The sequence below is a fragment of the Branchiostoma belcheri genome, unplaced genomic scaffold (genome assembly GCF_001625305.1).
Source record: "Branchiostoma belcheri isolate BF01 breed outbred unplaced genomic scaffold, Haploidv18h27 scaffold103, whole genome shotgun sequence".
Taxonomy (NCBI): domain Eukaryota; kingdom Metazoa; phylum Chordata; class Leptocardii; order Amphioxiformes; family Branchiostomatidae; genus Branchiostoma; species Branchiostoma belcheri.
The window spans coordinates 1,142,717-1,160,949 of record NW_017802414.1 but is presented as its reverse complement, the minus strand read 5'-3'; the positions used below and the strand labels follow the sequence as shown (position 1 = coordinate 1,160,949).

General features: G+C 42.9%; 3 protein-coding genes across 3 annotated transcripts; 2 read left to right on the top strand and 1 right to left on the bottom strand.

The window, feature by feature from the left end:
- Nucleotides 1–398: 398 nt before the first annotated feature.
- LOC109475397 lies at nucleotides 399–704 on the bottom strand. The gene has a single exon (XM_019776005.1). It carries the CDS (start codon nucleotides 702–704, stop codon nucleotides 399–401), a length of 306 nt encoding a protein of 101 aa, XP_019631564.1.
- Nucleotides 705–1,283: 579 nt separating this feature from the next.
- LOC109475386 (lectin BRA-3-like) lies at nucleotides 1,284–4,147 on the top strand. Its single transcript, XM_019775998.1, has 2 exons — nucleotides 1,284–1,512; nucleotides 3,735–4,147. The coding sequence occupies exons 1-2, from the start codon at nucleotides 1,284–1,286 to the stop codon at nucleotides 4,145–4,147; spliced, it is 642 nt and encodes a 213-aa protein (XP_019631557.1).
- Nucleotides 4,148–4,270: 123 nt separating this feature from the next.
- On the top strand, nucleotides 4,271–12,567 carry LOC109475377 (plasminogen-like). The gene is made up of 5 exons (XM_019775989.1): nucleotides 4,271–4,297; nucleotides 7,540–7,656; nucleotides 9,737–9,931; nucleotides 11,493–11,640; nucleotides 12,323–12,567. Exons 1-5 carry the CDS (start codon nucleotides 4,271–4,273, stop codon nucleotides 12,565–12,567), a joined length of 732 nt encoding a protein of 243 aa, XP_019631548.1.
- The last annotated feature ends 5,666 nt before the right edge of the window (nucleotides 12,568–18,233 follow it).

The following is an 18,233-nucleotide window of genomic DNA, read 5'->3' as shown; positions in this document are numbered from 1 at the left end:
TCCTTAGGGGCCCAAAACCACATCACTTCTTTCTCAGTGCAAGAGCTATCATCTACCATTAATTGATTGATTAACTAATCAATGGAATCTTTAAACAACACCCCATGGCAAAAATGGGCCCTTCCAAGTTACCCCCATCTCTTGTGCAAAAGATATCCCTCATACCAAATTACAGATGATTTCACTTTTATACCATGACCTGGGATTCATGTTTGGACTTAACACAGCAAAATATATGTGATATATGACAAAAGAGTAACGCTGAGAAGATTCCTAAGAACGGAAGAGCTCATTTTTCCTCATAAATACAACTACCATAAAAGTAACGGCATCACCCCCCCTTATATGTTGAAAAAAAAAAACAATATATTTCAATCTTATATCACATGGAGTGAAGATTAAACAACTCGCCGTTTTATTGTGTCAAAGATGTCTTCCTTGGGAACAACAGGACAGGATGATTTCTTGCAGTAGAGAATCTTCTTGGAGCCGATTTCGTGAAACTTGAAGTTCTTGGTAGCCCAGAACTTGAAGTAGCTCCCATCTTGGCACTTTACCCCTTTGTCGAGTTGTAGTGCCTGTAGAACCTTGTCGTATCTTTCTTGTGTGATGTAGTAGCTGGCAATCCTCTTCTGATCAAGGCCGCTGATTTGTTCTTCAATCAGTCTGTAGAATTCTGCTTTCTGCTGCTCATCATCTGTCATATCTTCTGTTCACTTTGACATCATTTTTTGAACTGGCTTGGTATGACTGATTAGCTCTTATATACCCAGTCACTAACTAACTGGAAAAAACTGTTTATCACATTGAGTCTCTAACTCATAATGGCCTGATGCAAATGTCTCTGTTTTTCAGTGGCATGTACAAACAGCTATTGAGTGATGTTGGGTAATGATTGAGGTGTGAAAATATTCAGTCTATTTTCCAAAACATTTTTAGGTAACTAATATGACTGTGCCCTGCTAGAATCGTATAAATACGATTCCCATCTCTACTAGTAGAGATGCCAATTGACTGTGCCCTGCTAGAATTAGGTAACTAATATGACTGTGCCCTGCTAGAATTAGGTAACTAGTATGACTGTGCCCTGCTAGAATTAGGTAACTAATATGACTGTGCCCTGCTAGAATCGTATAAATACGATTCCCATCTCTACTAGTAGAGATGCCAACTCTACTGGAATTGCATCTCTACTGTGACATATGTCTATGTTGGTGACAAAAGCTACCATGTGAAATGAAAAAAACCTATAAAGGGTTACCATATGAACATCCTCTCCCGATATGGCTTGTCCTGGCGGGTACGAATCTCACCAGCACAGCCGATCCTGCTACAAGGCATACGACCATTGGGGCAACTACAACAGTGCTAGAGCAACCTGTTCTTCTGACGGCGGAACCCTCGCCATGCCCCGCGATGCCGTCACCAACACCTTCCTCATCAACCTGAAAAATGCCGTCGATCCAAACGCTGCCTTTATTTTCGGACTGACTGACATCCGCCAGGAAGGACGTTGGGTGTGGGAGGATGGTTCTGCTCTTGGAGATTTCAGGTGGTGGGCTCCGGGACAGCCTAGTAGCTGGGACTGTGTGGAGTATCTTTCCATGAATTATGACGCTTCCTGGAGGAACAAGTGGAATGATATTTCGTGTTCCTACTATCCCTCTAACAAGTTCATTTGTCAGATCCCGCCAATTTAGCATGTTAGTCTTAAAACGATGGCGTCAAATGTTTTTTCATAGTCATGCTTTAAGTTGAAATGCCGAGTAAGGAGTGTGGCTTCATGCCCAGTGCACTCAACAAACTCCAATATGGCTAGCAACCCCGTCAACGACCACGTGTTTTCGGGATCATTCTATGAACGGCATACCATTGTAGACGCAATCCGTCCTAGAATTTGGTGTGAAATGGACTGGGGATAGATTTTGAAAATCACGTACTGTAGCCAGTTCTATTTGTTACAAAACAATGCATCTTCTATCATTATTATCCTGCCATCCTTGGTGCATTCCAGCTACATGTACCTTATTCCTTATTCTATTCATACTATATAGATATATATATTCATTCTATATAGATACCTTACACAAAATCCCCAGATGATTGCATAATAAATTGGTGAAATATTTATGCATGTGACGTTCCCGTCATGTAACACGTTATTGTCATATGTCCTGGATCATAGTATCATTAAAATGACATTTGTTTTTTTTTTTTATTTACTTCAGTTTTCACCTCAAAACAAGGCTCGTGAGAGCCACTTGCATGTTTTGGCATGGGTTACAGCGATGACTGTGTGGTCAGATATTTGTTCACCCTAGATTTAATATAAACCGTTGGAGGTCGTACCTAGTGGGGAAACATTCACGGGGAAGCTTGTTCCACAGTAAAGTGGTTCTGGGGAAGAAACTGTCGGCATGAAATTTTCTCTTGAGTGATGGAGTATTGAGAAAGAAAGGGTGATTTTCTGCTGTTAAGGTGGCAGGGCGTGTTCTTGCAGAGAATGTTCGGAGTGGGGGTACAAGGGAGTGAAGTTCAGCAGAGCAGAGTTTACTAATATGTATATCTATGCTGGTGACAGAACCGTTGCCATGTGACGTGAAAACCTTGGCTGTCCCAGCGGGTACGAATACCATCCGCCTAGTCGACTGTGCTACAAAGCGTGCGGCCAAGAGAGAAACTACAACGATGCTAAAGTGATCTGTACTTCTGACGGCGGAACCCTCGCCATGCCCCGCGATGCCGTCACCAACTCGTTTCTATTTAACCTGAAGAATGCCGTCGATAACTGCGCTTTCTTCCGTTTTGGAATGACTGACATCCGTCAGGAAGGACTTTGGGTGTGGGAGGATGGCGTTGCACTTGGAGGTTTCAGTTCGTGGAATCCAGGAGAACCTAACAACTTAATATTTTATAACGAGGACTGCGCAGAATATTATCCCGGAAGTTACGGGGATACCAATAGGAACATGTGGAACGACCATCCGTGTCAAAGGTTGTCAGAAGTTGATATCACTCCCCGTCCCGGTTGAGCGAAGGTTGATGTGCCCTGATGTATATATATGGCCTCTTTTATTCCTCTCTTGAAGTAATCCTGTTCGGAATCCAACTCGGAAGATTCTAACCCCCTCCAAGTTTACTGTGTGACAACCTTTGACCCTCTGCTGACGTCACACGTTGAAAAAATCACGTGTCCAAAGCATTTGGGTCAGATAGCTGAAGAAAACTGAGTGATTCAGTCGAAAATTCCGACGAGTAAAATTTATGAGTTGGAGAACAGTTTAAATTTGTCATAATGTAATTTAACAACTCAGGTGAAATTTCATGCTGATGTAATGAACTAAGTTCTATTTGTAACGAAAAGTTGATGGCAATGCCAGAAATTGTTTTGACCTTGAGAGCTATATGCATGCATCTTGTAACTGCAGTGCACCATTTATCATTCTCTTCATCATCATTATCCTCATATCATCCTGCCATCCTTGGCGCATTCCAGCTACCATATTCCTCATTCTTTGCAGTCAAAGGCACCTGATACAGATTCCCAGATAATTGCATGATAAATTGATAGACTGTTTATGCATGAACGTTCCCGTCATATAACACGTCATTTGTATATTGCCATACTAGTAGTCTGATGAAAAGGACAATCGTGTTTGTACATCTATGTTGATGACAGAACTGTTACAATGTGAGGTGAAAAACCTAGCCTAAACCATCCTCTTCCGATATAGCTTGTCCCAGCGGGTACGAATCTCACCAGCACAGCCGGTCCTGCTACAAGGCATACGACCAGTGGAGTAACTACAACAGTGCTAGAGCAGCCTGTACATCTGACGGCGGAACTCTCGCCATGCCCCGCGATGCCGTCACCAACACCTTCCTCATCAACCTGAAAAATGCCGTCGATCCAAACGCTGCCTTTTTCTTCGGACTGACCGACAGCCGTCAGGAAGGACGTTGGGTGTGGGAGGATGGTACTGTTCTGGGAATTTTCAGGCAGTGGGCTCCGAGACAACCTGACAATTGGGACAACGAAGACTGTGGAGAGTATCGTTCCGATAATCACCATGACGCTTCCATCAGGAACAAGTGGAACGATAGGTCGTGTTCCGCCACAAGGAAGTTTATTTGTCAAGTGGGGTAAATGTTACACCATAGCCTTCAAACTATGGCTTGAAACATTTCCTTCATTCATGATTAAAGTTGTAGTGTCGTGCGATTTGTGAATAGTGTGGCTTCATGCATAGTGCATTTTCCAAACTCTAACATGGCTAGCAGTCCCTTCAACGACCAGGTGTTCTTGGGTTCATCCTATTTATCTGCAAACATTGTAGACGCACTCCGTCCTAAAATTCTTAAAAGTGACGGGCCTTAGATTTTGAGAGAACACTAAGTGAAGTTCTATTTGTTACGAAAAGTTGACGACAATGTCAGTAAATGGGTCAACCTCGAGAGCTATATGCATGCATCTTGTTGTAACTGCAGTGCAACATTTATCATTCCTGTCATCATCATTATCATATCCGACATCATCCTGCCATCCTTGGCACATTCCAGCTACCTTATTCCTTGTTCAATTTAGTCATAGATATCGTATACAAATCCCCAGATAATTGCATGATAAATTGATAGACTGTTTATGCATGTAACGTTCCCGTCATATAACACGTCACTGGTATATGGCCATACTAGTAGTCTGATGAAAAGGACAATATTTTTTGTACATCTATGTTGATGACAGAACCGTTACCATGTGACGTGAAAACCTAGCCTAAACTATCCTCATTCGCCCCCCCCCCTCAGAACTCGCGAACGGTATATCGTATGACCACCAAATTTTTAGAGGATGGTGTACTAGTAAAAATGTATCATTACAATAATTTTGATGTCGTTATGACGTAAAATTAAGTCATTATGACGTCATTAATGTGATTTTATATTGGCCAAAACCGTATATATAGGTTATTCCCTAAAAACTCAATGGCATACAACGTGACTTTAACAAAAAATGTTCGTAATGGAATATTAGGGTGTACTAAGACTTATGTTGCCCATAGCAACACCAGTGACGTCATGAAATGACGTCATGCATATTTAAGCTATCCGCCATCTTGGATTATAAAACTCGAATTTTGAAAATAGTTTTTTTCCTGGATAAAGGCTAAAATGCATCGAATATAGACTTAAGAGCGAATGTCTGTAAGGATCAAACAATGGTGGCAGGGGTCAAAAAATCGATTTGGCTCAAACTTTGCACAGTGATAGTACTTGCCCCACAACCCCTCAAAATAGCTTTCTTTCCGGTCAGCACCGATCGTTGCCATGGTAACGGGCCAAACAAGTTTCGGGGCCATTTTCCCTGATTTAGACATGTGAAAAACATGAAATTTGGCATAGTTTAAGGCACGATTACGAGCAAGTGCTTTGATATTATGGAAAAACAAAGTATGGGCCTAAAAGACCAACTTATCCGCTATTCTAGAATAGCTTTGAAATTTTCAAGAAGTTCGTTTAACCCTAAACAGAACACCTGGGGTCCGCGTGGACCCCAGCACTATATATTCTGTAATATCTTTTTTGTTTCTGAAGATTTGTTTCTGAAATTTTAGGTAATTGTCACCCACAAAGTTGTCTCTCAATACAGTGCAGAAAACTCCGTTTCTACCATTTATAAAAAAAATTATATCTGATTTTCTTTTGGGGTCCGCGCGGACCCCAGCCGGCTTTCGATCATAATGGATACACTGGCGTTCTTATACATTACCTTATTTCCGTTTTTATATGTTTTTATGCACTCATCGTATGTCTACCAAGTTTTCAGAGAATTGTGTAGTAATAGAATTAGATTTTAATAACTTTGGTGTAATTATGACGTCATATGACGTCAGAGCTAATAATAATATAGTCCGCCATATTGGATTTTGACCAATGACGTCATCAAATTAGCATATTCTATGCATATTAAATGATTTAACTTATGTTCAATTATGTAAGATGTTATTAATGTCGGAAAAGAAGTGTAATTTAATATAAAACTCAGAAAATTTTTATGTTTAAACCAAAATTACTTCTATTTTCAAAAAAACTGCCTGCTAGAAACCCGTTGCCATGGCAACACAAAAAAACATCAACTTACTAGTATTAAACTAATATGAACTTTTTGCTAGAGACATTTTAGGAAAGGTCTCCAAATTTGATACTTCTAGCGCAAGCCGTTTAGCCGCTATCTGAGATCAAAGTTGGGCCTCAAAAGCCCCTTCAGTCTGAAATGGGTTTAAAAAGCGGGTATTTCTTCTTGTCTTCTTTTCTTCACCCAAAAATAGAAAAAGTTCAAAATGTATGATTTTTGTATGTAATGTGGACACAGTGGTTCCCACATTAGTTTGCAAAACAATTGAGCTGGTAGCATGTTGATAATTTCTAAAAATTAGCAAAAAACTGTTCTGGGGTCCGCGCGGACCCCAGGTGTACAGATTAATCAGTCCGGGAAGGTGTACTGTTGAGGGTTAAAGGACCTGGGCAACCCTAACACAATACAGTGTTTGAGGCTTCTGAAAAAGCGTTATTTCTGCCCAACTTCGAAGTGCTGTAAGTCCAAAGATGGTAATTTTTTTTGCTTCAAATTTGAATCATAGATACATAATCATATGTGCTATAAATTGCATGGTTGCAAACTTTGGGCACTTCTTTGGTTGTCACGTGGTTGTCCTTAGAAGTAGGTTAAAATGGCCCCGAACACTGTATTGTTTTAGGGTTGCCCAGGTCCTTTAAACGAACTTCTTGAAAATTTCAAAGCTATTCTAGAATAGCGGATAAGTTGGTCTTTTAGGCCCATACTTTGTTTTTCCATAATATCAAAGACACAATAATACACAGGCGTTTGAAGAGTGAATTCACGGTGTCGGATAGCTGGTTAACAATATGATCACTCAGCCTAAACAAACTCCCAGTGCCTATATATACACTGTATAAGAATAGAGTTTTTAAAGCATACAATTTCAAATGAATATAGTTTGTAAAGCATGTGTTTGCATATGAGATCATTCCAATTTCGTATGGCGACCTTGGAAGGTAAACCACGAAGAATGTCATTTTTTATGTGAATTCTATGTGCAAAGTATTGTACATGGAAGGAAATACAAGTACAATGTCTCGATTCAGTACTAGCTTTCTTTAAAGCTACTCATCCACACTTTTTACAAATGACAGTCATTGCAACGTCTTTACAAAAAGTACAAAGAACGGTGGACCTCAGCTTAACGTCCCATCTGGTCATTTATACTAGTAACCATTATACACGTATCACGCAAGTCGGGTGAGCTACGGCATTTCAGATGTATTTGATACTGTCCTGCAACCAGAAAAGGAGCTGCTTGGAGATTACCAAAGAACCACAAAGACTGTTTGTACGTTAGCAACAAATCTCATGATCTTGCGCCCTAGAGAAAAAACATTGAGGTAACGCATAGCTCTAGGACTGACGCTCGTTTCAGAACGTGTCATCAATGATGGCGCTGGTTCTTTACGTGGTTCTAGCGTCTGTGTCTGTGTTATCTCACGGAGGAGGAGATTCTGCAAAGACTGGAGACGAACATGAACAGTCCAAGCGTGAAGAACACCAGACTGACACAGCATCTCATCGCACGTTACCAGGTAAGGTTTACGTAGAAGTAGAGAAATGTTATTTGATAGCAAACGGTGATGTGGTAATGCCCCCGTCACATTGCGCGTAAATCGATCGCCGACTAGTTGGCGAGCTCTAAGCGACATTTACGGCCGTAGTACGGCCGATGTTCCGCCGAGCATCGCGCGAATTTTCGAGATCGCCAGCGATTTTTTGGAGTCGGCCGAAGCTTGCTGACACGCGAAACGTGTTCTTAACATCAGCGACTGTGAAGTCATTATTTATTCAGCACCTGTGATATTTATTTGAGGTTGCATTGACAGTATACTAAGTAATGTGTAAAGTTTACAGGAGCAACGTCTCCACTGATTGTTAACGTTATGTTTACGAGAAAGGATAAAATAGATAAAGTCGTCCTTTTTGTACTTTTGTTAAATCAACATTCGTTAATGAACAAAAACACTGTAAAACGATTATAAGGTTTTAACTACTAGTATATAAGGCCAAATGCCTACCTTTTGAACTCAACTGATTGAACGCACATGAAATCATTTACTCTTGTCCATTTGGGAGGTGTGTGTATTTCAGAAGATTGTATAACAAATTGACTTTTACACTTGTTCGTTCTGGAGTGAGGTTGACTTGTTTGTTGCCATTGAATGGCTAATAAACTTGTTTACCGGATGATTCAGACTGTTTTAGACAGAAGTATACAGGCATTTCAAGTTAGACAGAAGTTTTAGAACGAGGCTAATACGGAAATTTCGTGGCTCTTGTGGTAGTATTTGAGTTGGATCTTTCACAGAATTCCTGTCTATATTTCTATTTTGTTCTGCCAGTCAGCTCCATTACTTTGTTAAAAAAATATTACGACAGGTCAAACATAAAAATTATTATTTTAAGGTGGATACAATGGCCCTCCTTTATCTGCGTGCCATGTCATAGGGACTTCATTATCATAGATGTATTCCCAAGCGATCGTCCGAGCCTCGCCCAATGTGACAGCAACGATTTTCGACCCAGAAATACGCGCGATCGTCGGTCGATCTCAAAATCGGCCGACCTTTCGGCGATCGACAAATACGGCCGAAGCTCGTCGACAATGTGACGGGGGCATAAGGAATCGTTCCCGAGCGGCGTTTCCTAAACCTTACTTCTCTTGTGGGGCCAAATATAGTACTTACTCTTAGTGAGTCAATCTTATCTTTAGCATAGTCATTTTGAAATTTCTGAATAACATTCGTCGTAGGTCTTCCTACGGGTTTGAAGCCGTAAATTTATTTTTGCTTCGTCGGAACAAGAAATTATTTATTCATGAGACGCTCAAATCGGCCTGCAGGTCGCTTTTCATCGGGGTCATGAGGGAAGAGGTAAGGGTCAGCCATGACATATTTTCAGGCAGGCTTTCATGGAACTAACTACCGACAGGGCTCTACAAAGCAGCCTTTTTTGTAACAAAAACAGCGGAATCTTCGAATTCCAGGACACAAATACTGATCATCCCGAGAATATCCCTAGTTTGCGATTGTCGGACGTATATATGTGGCCATAGACCCTAAAATAGGGACCCCGTTCCCACCGGTCCCGTTGATATGTAGCCTTAGTTACGTGGTGACGATGGGCTACGTTTAAAAAAGGTTGTAAAGCTGTAACGATACATTGGTAACAATGTACATACTTACTTACAATGTACATGTATATGAAATAATAGATGGTTATCATTTAAAATCTTGTTCAAATGTGATGGTTAGTATCGAAAATCCTTGCTAATAATTATTTCTTATCTATAAATAGTATAATTAAAGGACATGAATTTCGAAATTGGTGTCTTTGTTTTCTTGTGTCACCTGGCTGCTTTTTGGATAAGAGGACCACTTGTCTAAGAAGACCAGATTCCTTGGGTCCCCAGGTGGTCTTCTTATACAAGTTTGACTCTATTCATCTCAGGTTCTAGGTAAAGGGGACCAAATTTGCAAACAAGTCATAGTGCAAAAGTCATGTATTTTGAGGATCCATTATGACACAAAACTCAGTCTACAACTATTGCTTTAGGTTATTTGATTAAGGGGCTGTAGTACAAGTCTTCAAATTGTAATTATTTTTTTTAAGGTAGACCATCACCTGCAGTGCTCTCAGCTCTGCTACCTAACCAGAGACTGCCAGTCCTACAATTATTACGAGGATGAAGGCGTCTGTGAGCTGAACGACCTGACCTACATCCAAGGACTGGTCAGCTTTTCCTTCACAACCGGACAGGACCGCGGGTGGGACTACTACGATCGCCATTCGTTCTACATGATGAGGGTGGGTATTGAAAGAATGAATGACTTTATTTCAAGTTATCCCCATAGTACAAACATAAAACCACAGAAACATTAAACGTACAACAGTTTATACACATTTTTAAAATACTTATTTCTGAACTGACAAGCTGACCTCAATAGACCGTATACTATACTGTTGTTGGTGGTGTAAAGTCTATTGACGAAGGATTGACACAATTTCCTGCGTCTGGCATCAAAAGTGGCGGTAGAGAGGTGTATAAACATTGAACTAGCACTAAAACCTCTGGGCAACTTAAGGATAATACGGAAACAATTATTGTATGCAACACGACACTTAGCTAGTACACTCGCATGAACAGAGTTCCATAACTGGACTCCAAACAACTGGGAGCAGTAAGTCATGAACAAAGTCTTTTTCACGGCGGGAGAACAATGATAGAATTTACGGTTAATACAATTAGTATGGCTATATAAACTAATTTCAACTCGAGCACAGTCATTGTCACTTAGCTTCGCATTTAAATGAATGCCAGGATAGAATCTCCAAGCAGATCATACGGTGGCAAGGAAGTATCTATTGGCTAGAGGAGTGTCCATTAGCCACCGAAGGTGGACGTACAACCTCCTCTGGCTAATAGATACTGCCTTGCAACCGAAAGAGATCTGCTTGGAGATTAGGTGAATAGTATGCTTTGTCTTTGCACAAATCTGAATTATAACAGAATTTTTTGTCTCTTTGGAACAATTTTTTGTGAATAAAGCATCAATAGATCAGTTAACAAAGGGAACATATTGATAAAGTTGAAACAGAAAAATGCACATAGCTACTAGTATATATAACCATATAGATAGGGAGATATATAACTATATTAGCTCTATAGCAATTTTCCCTTAAAAATCAGAACATATTTGTATTTCAATTTTGCACAATTTTTCTCTTAAAATCGCAATTTATTTATATTTCAATTTGTATTTCAATATTTAGGTGGAAATTGAAACGTAAAATTGCCCGATGCCCACTACTTCATTGTACCTTTATCACACACCCTCCTAAATATAACATTAGATGGTACTGTATGTGCAGAACAAAACGTGTTGTGCTCCGCAGGACAAGGGTTTTAAAATGTGGTAGGTTTTATCTATCTATCTATCTATCTATGACGATTTACCACATTTGTGGAAGGATTGACATAACAGGTGACTATCACCTTTACAAGATGTCAAACCTGAGACCAGACTGTAATGTTTGAACCACTCACACCGGGAAGGTCCCCTACTCTTTTCGATAAGTGCGGTGGGTTCTTATACGTGCGTGGGGTGTGGCTCTCCCAAACACGGGACCTCCATTTAACGTCCTATCCGAGGGACGTCCCTAACCGAAGCTAGGTACTCATTTACACCTGAGTGAAGTGAGGAAAGTCGTGTAAAGTGCCTTTCCCAAGGGCACAAGATCGGTGACATGGGCAGGATTCGAACCCGCAACCTCTCGGGTGTGAGCCGAACGCGCTACCGACTGCGCCACACGACCCCACTGTTTTGCATTTTGTCATTCTTATTGAAAGATTCTAAATCCCCTGTAGGCGTGGTGGTACGAATGTCCCGGGTACAACCCGTGTCAGAACGGAGGAGTGTGCACGCGGAAGGTCCTGAGCAGTTGGGGGGGAGAGAGACCGCCGTGCGCCCCTCTCTGCATCTGTCCCGTGGGCTACTCCGGCCCTCACTGCAGCAGTAAGTTTTTGATTTGATTTGATTCTGATTTTATTGAAATTACAACAGTGCAATACACGCGGGACAGGGGCATTTTTTTGCTGGTGTTGTGACCCACACATAGAAACGAATACTGGACAGACATTACTCATTGTCACTTGAGTCTAGTGGGGAAAGTCGTGTTAAGTGCCTTACCCAAGGGCACAAGATCGGTGGCATGTCAGGACTCGAACCCGGGACCTGTTGGCTCCGAGTCGTGCACGCTGCCGTTGCGCCACACGACCCCACTTTTGTTTTTACAAGTTTGTTTTTACCTTTGTAAAGAAGGTCAAGTTTTAGATATCATTAGATAGTCTTAAACAATGTTTACAGTTAGATGTTCAAGGGTTTGGTGGAACAAGTTGATCGGTGTAATGTAGCCAGCTGCCGCCACGCCGCGTGCCCGCGAACCTGGTGTATTATAAGGACGATTATACCGGATATATATAGATACTGTCTGTATGTATGCGTGCATGCATGTGTGTGTGTGTGTGTGTGTGTGTGTGTGTGTGTGTGTGTTGTGTGTGTATGTATGTATGTATGTAGATGGGCACCAGTAGGTCTTGATAAGACCTCGAACTCGCGATGATTACATTACATTTCGGGCAATCTGTTGACCTTCGCGATGTGATTTCATTCTTGTTTATTTGTTGTTCCCCAACAGTTAAAGACTGTCAGGTGGGCAGGGGAGCGTCCTTCCGAGGTGTAGTCCCCGTCACGAGGACAGGCAGGATCTGTCAGCGCTGGGACAGCCAGACGCCACATGGACACGGAAAAACCCCCTCGGGGTATCCGGAATCCGGACTGGTGCGGAACTACTGCCGGAATCCGGACGGCGAGAACGGAGTTTGGTGCTACACCATGGATCCGGACAGGAGATGGGAGCTGTGTGACGTGCCACAATGTTAGTTAGTTATCGTTCAAGCCCTCCCTCAACCATTAGCATGGCTAGTGCCCATCTGAGCTCTCATTGGTCATCCGTAATGACCTAATTAACCAACGCCATTTAAGGCATGCGCGCCTTATCACACTTCACCCATTTCGTCTAAGACATCCGCAACACCGAAGAGCATGGTGGGGGCCATCCCATGGGTACGGGTAAAGAGAGATTTCTGGACTGAAGTCAGGGAAGATAGTCTCGGACGCTTCCCACCCACATAAATTACCAATGCCCATTAACAGGGCCTTGGCTCCCTCCGCGCGACTTCGGCACTGTCCCATAACTTATGCAGGGTTATCCGATGATTGCGCAGTGTGATTAGTGACCTTTCGTAGTACAAAGTAGTGCAATCACTACAGCAGGGAGGCTATAGCTATAGCTAGTCCATTGGTAGTGGTGTGTGTTTAACGCCCATACCCTTTCTCAACTGCTGAGTGCTAAGCAGTCCATATTATGCATGTACCATTTTAAAGTCTTTGGTATGACTCGACCAGGATCAAACTCACGACCTACCGAATGCAAGGCGAACACTCTACCCAAATTGGCAATTGCCAAAGGTTAATCATGTGTTTAAATGTCACTGTTAATATTTGTGTAAGCTTTACACAGAAGTCTTCGGTATCTGTAAAACCTGCATAACCACCCAGCGGCGCTACACATCAGCTTTGTACCTAGGCACCGGAACAGTTAGGATCAATGCATTGTAACTGTAACCTACTTTATGTCCTACCTGGGCCGCGATTACGTTCGATACGGGTGTTCCGGCCCGTGTGATAACTGGAGGAACAGCCCGGGGGTTCTGAACGCGTACGGCCCGGCCCTTCCAAATGTTCCATAGACAGATTCGAACGCGTTTCGCCCTAACCGCGTGCAACGCTTCCGAAAATTCGAATGCAAAATTCGGACGTTGGAATTGATGTTGTTGCGTTTTTTTGGATTAGGGACACCAAATTTTTGCTCGGTCCCAGCCCTCCCGCGGATCGGATCACCCTCCGGCCTTCGGCCGTCGGGCGATCCGACGCGCGGTCGGGCTGGTACCTCGGGCGATACGGAATACACCGTGTTGTATTCTATATTTATGTCCTACCTGGGCCGCGATTACGTTCGATACGGGTGTTCCGGCCGGTGTGACGCACACACCAAACAAACAGCATTGGGGTCGTGTGGCGTAGTGGCAGAGTGCGCGACTCGGAACTTTGAGTCCCGGGTTCGAGTCCTGACATGCCACCGATCTTGTGCCCTTGGGAAAGGCACTTTACACGGCTTTCCTCACTTAGCTCAGGTGTAAATGAGTATTGTCCTGTCATGTATTTGTCCCCTGTGTTGGTGGCGGCATTAATATAAGTTGAAAAAACTTGAGTGTGTCGCCACCACGTCTTGTGATTACTTGTTGGAATAAAAAAAAAAAAACAGCAATTAGCAACGCAGTGCTTTTATAACTGACTAATGTGTTCTACAACTAAACGCCAATATAAGTGTCTTGTATACAGAAAGTTCAGTTACCGAAACAAAGAAAACGTGCTAGGACAACCAGGCGGCAACAACTTGACATCAATCTAACAGTGCCTAACCAGACTAACCTGTCCGAAGTCTCAAAACACTCAGAACTTGCATTTAACACAATAGCTCTAGTTCTAGTAGCGTTTGCAACTGTCACCAAACGCTAAAGACCTAGCATGATATTTACAGATACTAAAACAGGAAAACTACACGTATATATATTGTTGACTACACATATTGCACAATCACAATCACAATGGACAATCACACCTTGGCGTTAAACGAACGGGGTCTTATGATGTAACTATTGTCTATTAATATATACTACACTGTTGCATTTTACACACGGCTTCTAGCTCTAATCAACAGACTTTGGAGCATGCATCAATCGGGATATAAAATCACCGATATATGATATTGTTCACTTTACAGTGGGGTCATGTAGAGAGTACACTAGTGTTTTGATTTATTGGCGAAACTGATATGCAAAAAGTTGACAAATCTCTAACAACTGCCAACAGGTTGAGCATGGGGACGTCGTGGGCGAAGCCAGTAGCCGCAAGCACTACTTCTGAACACACTAAGTCGAGTGGCCCAGCAGAAACAAGTCCCACTGTGTCCCCCTCCACTGCCAAGTCCGGGGATGCGGCTCGGCCTGCCCAGGCTGACGGTGGGGAGGAACAAGATCTGGAAGGAGAGGAAGAGAATGGGAATGAGAACGAGGTTTCGATGGGTGCCAATGAAGAGGAGGGTATGTTACCCAAGTTGCCGTACCTCACCCAAGCTCTCCCAGATGTTGGGGACACTGCGCAGCAGACTGCCCCTAAACCCGGGACGAAACCTCCACGTGAACAGGTGGTGAAATCTAACTCACCAGCCAAAACAAAGGTCTGCAAGGCGGCACCTACGACAACAGACCTTCCTGATGAAGCACAGACCCTCCCCAAGCTGTTGAAGGGCACCCCTGAGTCTACACCTCTTCCAGAAGAGGGGGCTAGCAAGTGGATGTCCGATACAGAGGATACGGAAATCGCCCAGTCGGCCGATGGTCTTGACCTCAAACTGGATGAATCTGGCGATCACATCTCTGAGTACTCGTCAGAAGATGAGAGCGCCATCAAACGACCTCTGTCAAGCCCAAGTGAGTCAAGCCCAAGTGAGTCGGAAGACTCCAATACAACACGGCGACCCGACAAAAAGATCAAGAAAGAGGCAGGCAAGACGGTAAAGGGGGACAGGCAAAGTGTCCCCCCTTTCTGGTAACCGCGAAGTGACCTATAAGCCAAAAGTTGCCCCCTCCTCGCGGAAAAAGGGGGAGGAAAGGTGCCAAGTAACTGACATAATGTTCGACCACATTCTGAAATTGATTTGGTTTTTGCTTCTAGTCGCTCTGTCCTTGCAAATAGGAACTAACAATGTGCAAACACAAGCTACTCAACTCGACCTGACGATGCAAATGGATCCCACACTGAGCCATAATACAACATTTGACCCTGCGTCAGACATGTCCGAAACTCTCCTGAATTCGAACTCCAAAAACTTACTGACAATAGCACACCTCAACGCTCGGAGCTTACTCCCTAAGATAGATGAACTCAGATCCTTATCATCTACCATGCAATTTGGCATTTTATGCATAACAGAGACTTGGTTAAGCGATGAAATAGCTGACAGCGACATTGCACTGGAAGGATACCAGGCGCACCGCAAAGACCGAAACAGACGCGGAGGTGGCGTTATGATTTATGTCAGTGATTACCTGTACAATACAAGGCGTTGTGATCTGGAAACTGATGAGTTAGAATCTATATGGTGTGAAATTACAAAGGCAAACACCAGTCTTCTAATCAACTGTACATACCGACCGCCTTCGGCGGATGACACTTTCTTCGACTCTTTTGAAGGTCAAGTGCGACTAGCCACGAACCAAACACAGTCTATTAAAGTCATTCTCGGAGACTTCAACGCTAAGAACAGCAACTGGTTAACCAGCAACACGACTGACAACCCGGGGCGTCAACTTGAAAACCTCTTCTTGAATCATGGACTGGAACAGGTGCTTCATGAACCGACTCGGGGAGGGAACCTACTGGATCTGATAGCGACTTCTCATCCAGCAAAGTGTTACCAGACGGGTACACTAGCGCCTCTTGGCGACTCCGACCATCTAATAACGGCCACAGCACTTACCATACAGGCAAGCCAGCACAGCGGTAAACGTCTAGTTTGGTTATACGACAAAGCTGACATCGAGGCCCTTCATCAAGACATCGCATCAGCCCCCTGGGATATAAATCTCATCTTCGACTCTATGGATGACATATGGGACTCTTGGTACAGCATGTTTATTGCCATATGCGAACGACACATTCCTCACAAGCTTATCTCGACTACCCGGACAGCTAAGCCGTGGATATACTCCAATAAACAAATCCGAGCCGCTATCCGTAGAAAACACCGCCTGCACTCCAGGGCAAAACGGCTGAACACCGAGGACGCCTGGGCCACTTACAGAAGACAAAGAAATCTTGTGACCAATCTCACAAGAAGGGCGGAGACAGTATACATTGAGGATCTCGTGAACGACGCGGAGACCGGCAACACCAGACGGTTCTTCACTTATGCCAAATCTGCACTAGGAAATACCTCAACAGGCATCCCGGCCCTTCAAGTCGACTCGGTAATACTAGAAACCCCGGAAGCGAAGGCCAATGCTCTGAACGATTTCTTTATCAAACAAACAGACCTTCCTGGCAGAAGCGATCCAATCCCGACGTTCCAACCTACCGCTGTTCCTGAATCTGTTCTAGACTCGCTTCAGTTGTCAGAGGAAGAGGTACGCCAGCAACTGCGCACCCTGCAAGTCGGAAAGTCAGGTGGTCATGACAAGATCACTCCGAGGCTATCACGCCTAGTTTCCGACCAGATATCAGTTCCTCTAACTCGTCTGTACAACAAATCTCTCCTTCTTGGCCAAGTTCCTACAGAATGGAAAAAGGCTAACGTAACACCCATTCACAAAGCTGGTAACCGCCACCTCACAAACAACTACAGGCCCATATCCTTGCTTAGCACAGTCTCAAAAGTTCTAGAGACACTTGTTAACAAACGTTTAACGGCTCATGTCAACCGGATATTAACTGACAACCAAAGCGGGTTTCGACCACTTGACAATACAACCCTCCAGCTGACTCGACTGGTAGAGGAGTGGACTGATGCAATGGATAAAGGAGAAATATTGAAAAACTAAATCCCTTTAACCCTACCTAGACCGGGCTTTTTTTGACATGGGGGGACCGGGGGGGGGCTCTTTTGACCCCCCCCTAAGAACTCGCGAACGGTATGTCGTATGACCACCAAATTTTTAGAGAATGGTGTACTAGTGAAAATTTATCATATCTACAATTTTTATGTCGTTATAACGTAATATGACATTAATGTGATTTTATTGGCCAAAACCGTCTAAATAGGTTTTTCCCTGAAAACTAAACGGTATTCAACATAACTGTACCAAAAGTGTTTATGACAGAATATTATGGTGTACTAAGTCTTATGTTGCCCATAGCAACACCGGTGACGTCATAAAATGACGTCATGCCTATTTAAGATATCCGCCATCTTGGATCATCAATCTTGAATTTTCAAAAATAGTTTTTTTTCATGATAAAGCCTAAAATACAGTGTAAACATACTAAAGACCTTCATTTAAACCTTTTTTGGAAAAAGAAATGGAAGTATTGATGAAATTTTAATGAAAACAACCTGTATATACCTGTTCTAATGATATGGTCCGCCATCTTGGATTTTGGCCAATGACGTCATCAAATTAGCATAAATTATGCATATTTAATGATAAAATTTACATGAAATTATATGGGATGTTATTAATATTAGAAACCATGAGTAACTTGACATAAAACCCATAAAATTCTATTGTTGAAACAAAAAGTACTAAATTTAGCAAAAAATGCCTGTCAGAAACCCGTTGCCATGGCAACACAAAAAATTATTATCTTATTCCAATGATAGAGAATTGTTGCCAACAATATTCTAGGAAAAGTCACCAAGTTTGGCCGTTCTACGGCTAGCCGTTCAGACGCTAGGTGACATCAAAAGTTGCCGCGGGCACTTAATT

Bases quoted from the DNA above. Each gene is read 5' to 3' on its own strand.
- LOC109475397 (XM_019776005.1), bottom strand. From the start codon at position 704: ATGACAGATGATGAGCAGCAGAAAGCAGAATTCTACAGACTGATTGAA.
- LOC109475386 (XM_019775998.1), top strand. From the start codon at position 1,284: ATGGCTTGTCCTGGCGGGTACGAATCTCACCAGCACAGCCGATCCTGC. The intron at 1,513-3,734 runs GTTGGGTGTGGG...CTTCCGATATAG, and splicing joins TGACATCCGCCAGGAAGGAC to CTTGTCCCAGCGGGTACGAA.
- LOC109475377 (XM_019775989.1), top strand. From the start codon at position 4,271: ATGGCTAGCAGTCCCTTCAACGACCAG. The intron at 7,657-9,736 runs GTAAGGTTTACG...ATTTTTTTTAAG, and splicing joins ATCTCATCGCACGTTACCAG to GTAGACCATCACCTGCAGTG. The intron at 9,932-11,492 runs GTGGGTATTGAA...AATCCCCTGTAG, and splicing joins ATTCGTTCTACATGATGAGG to GCGTGGTGGTACGAATGTCC.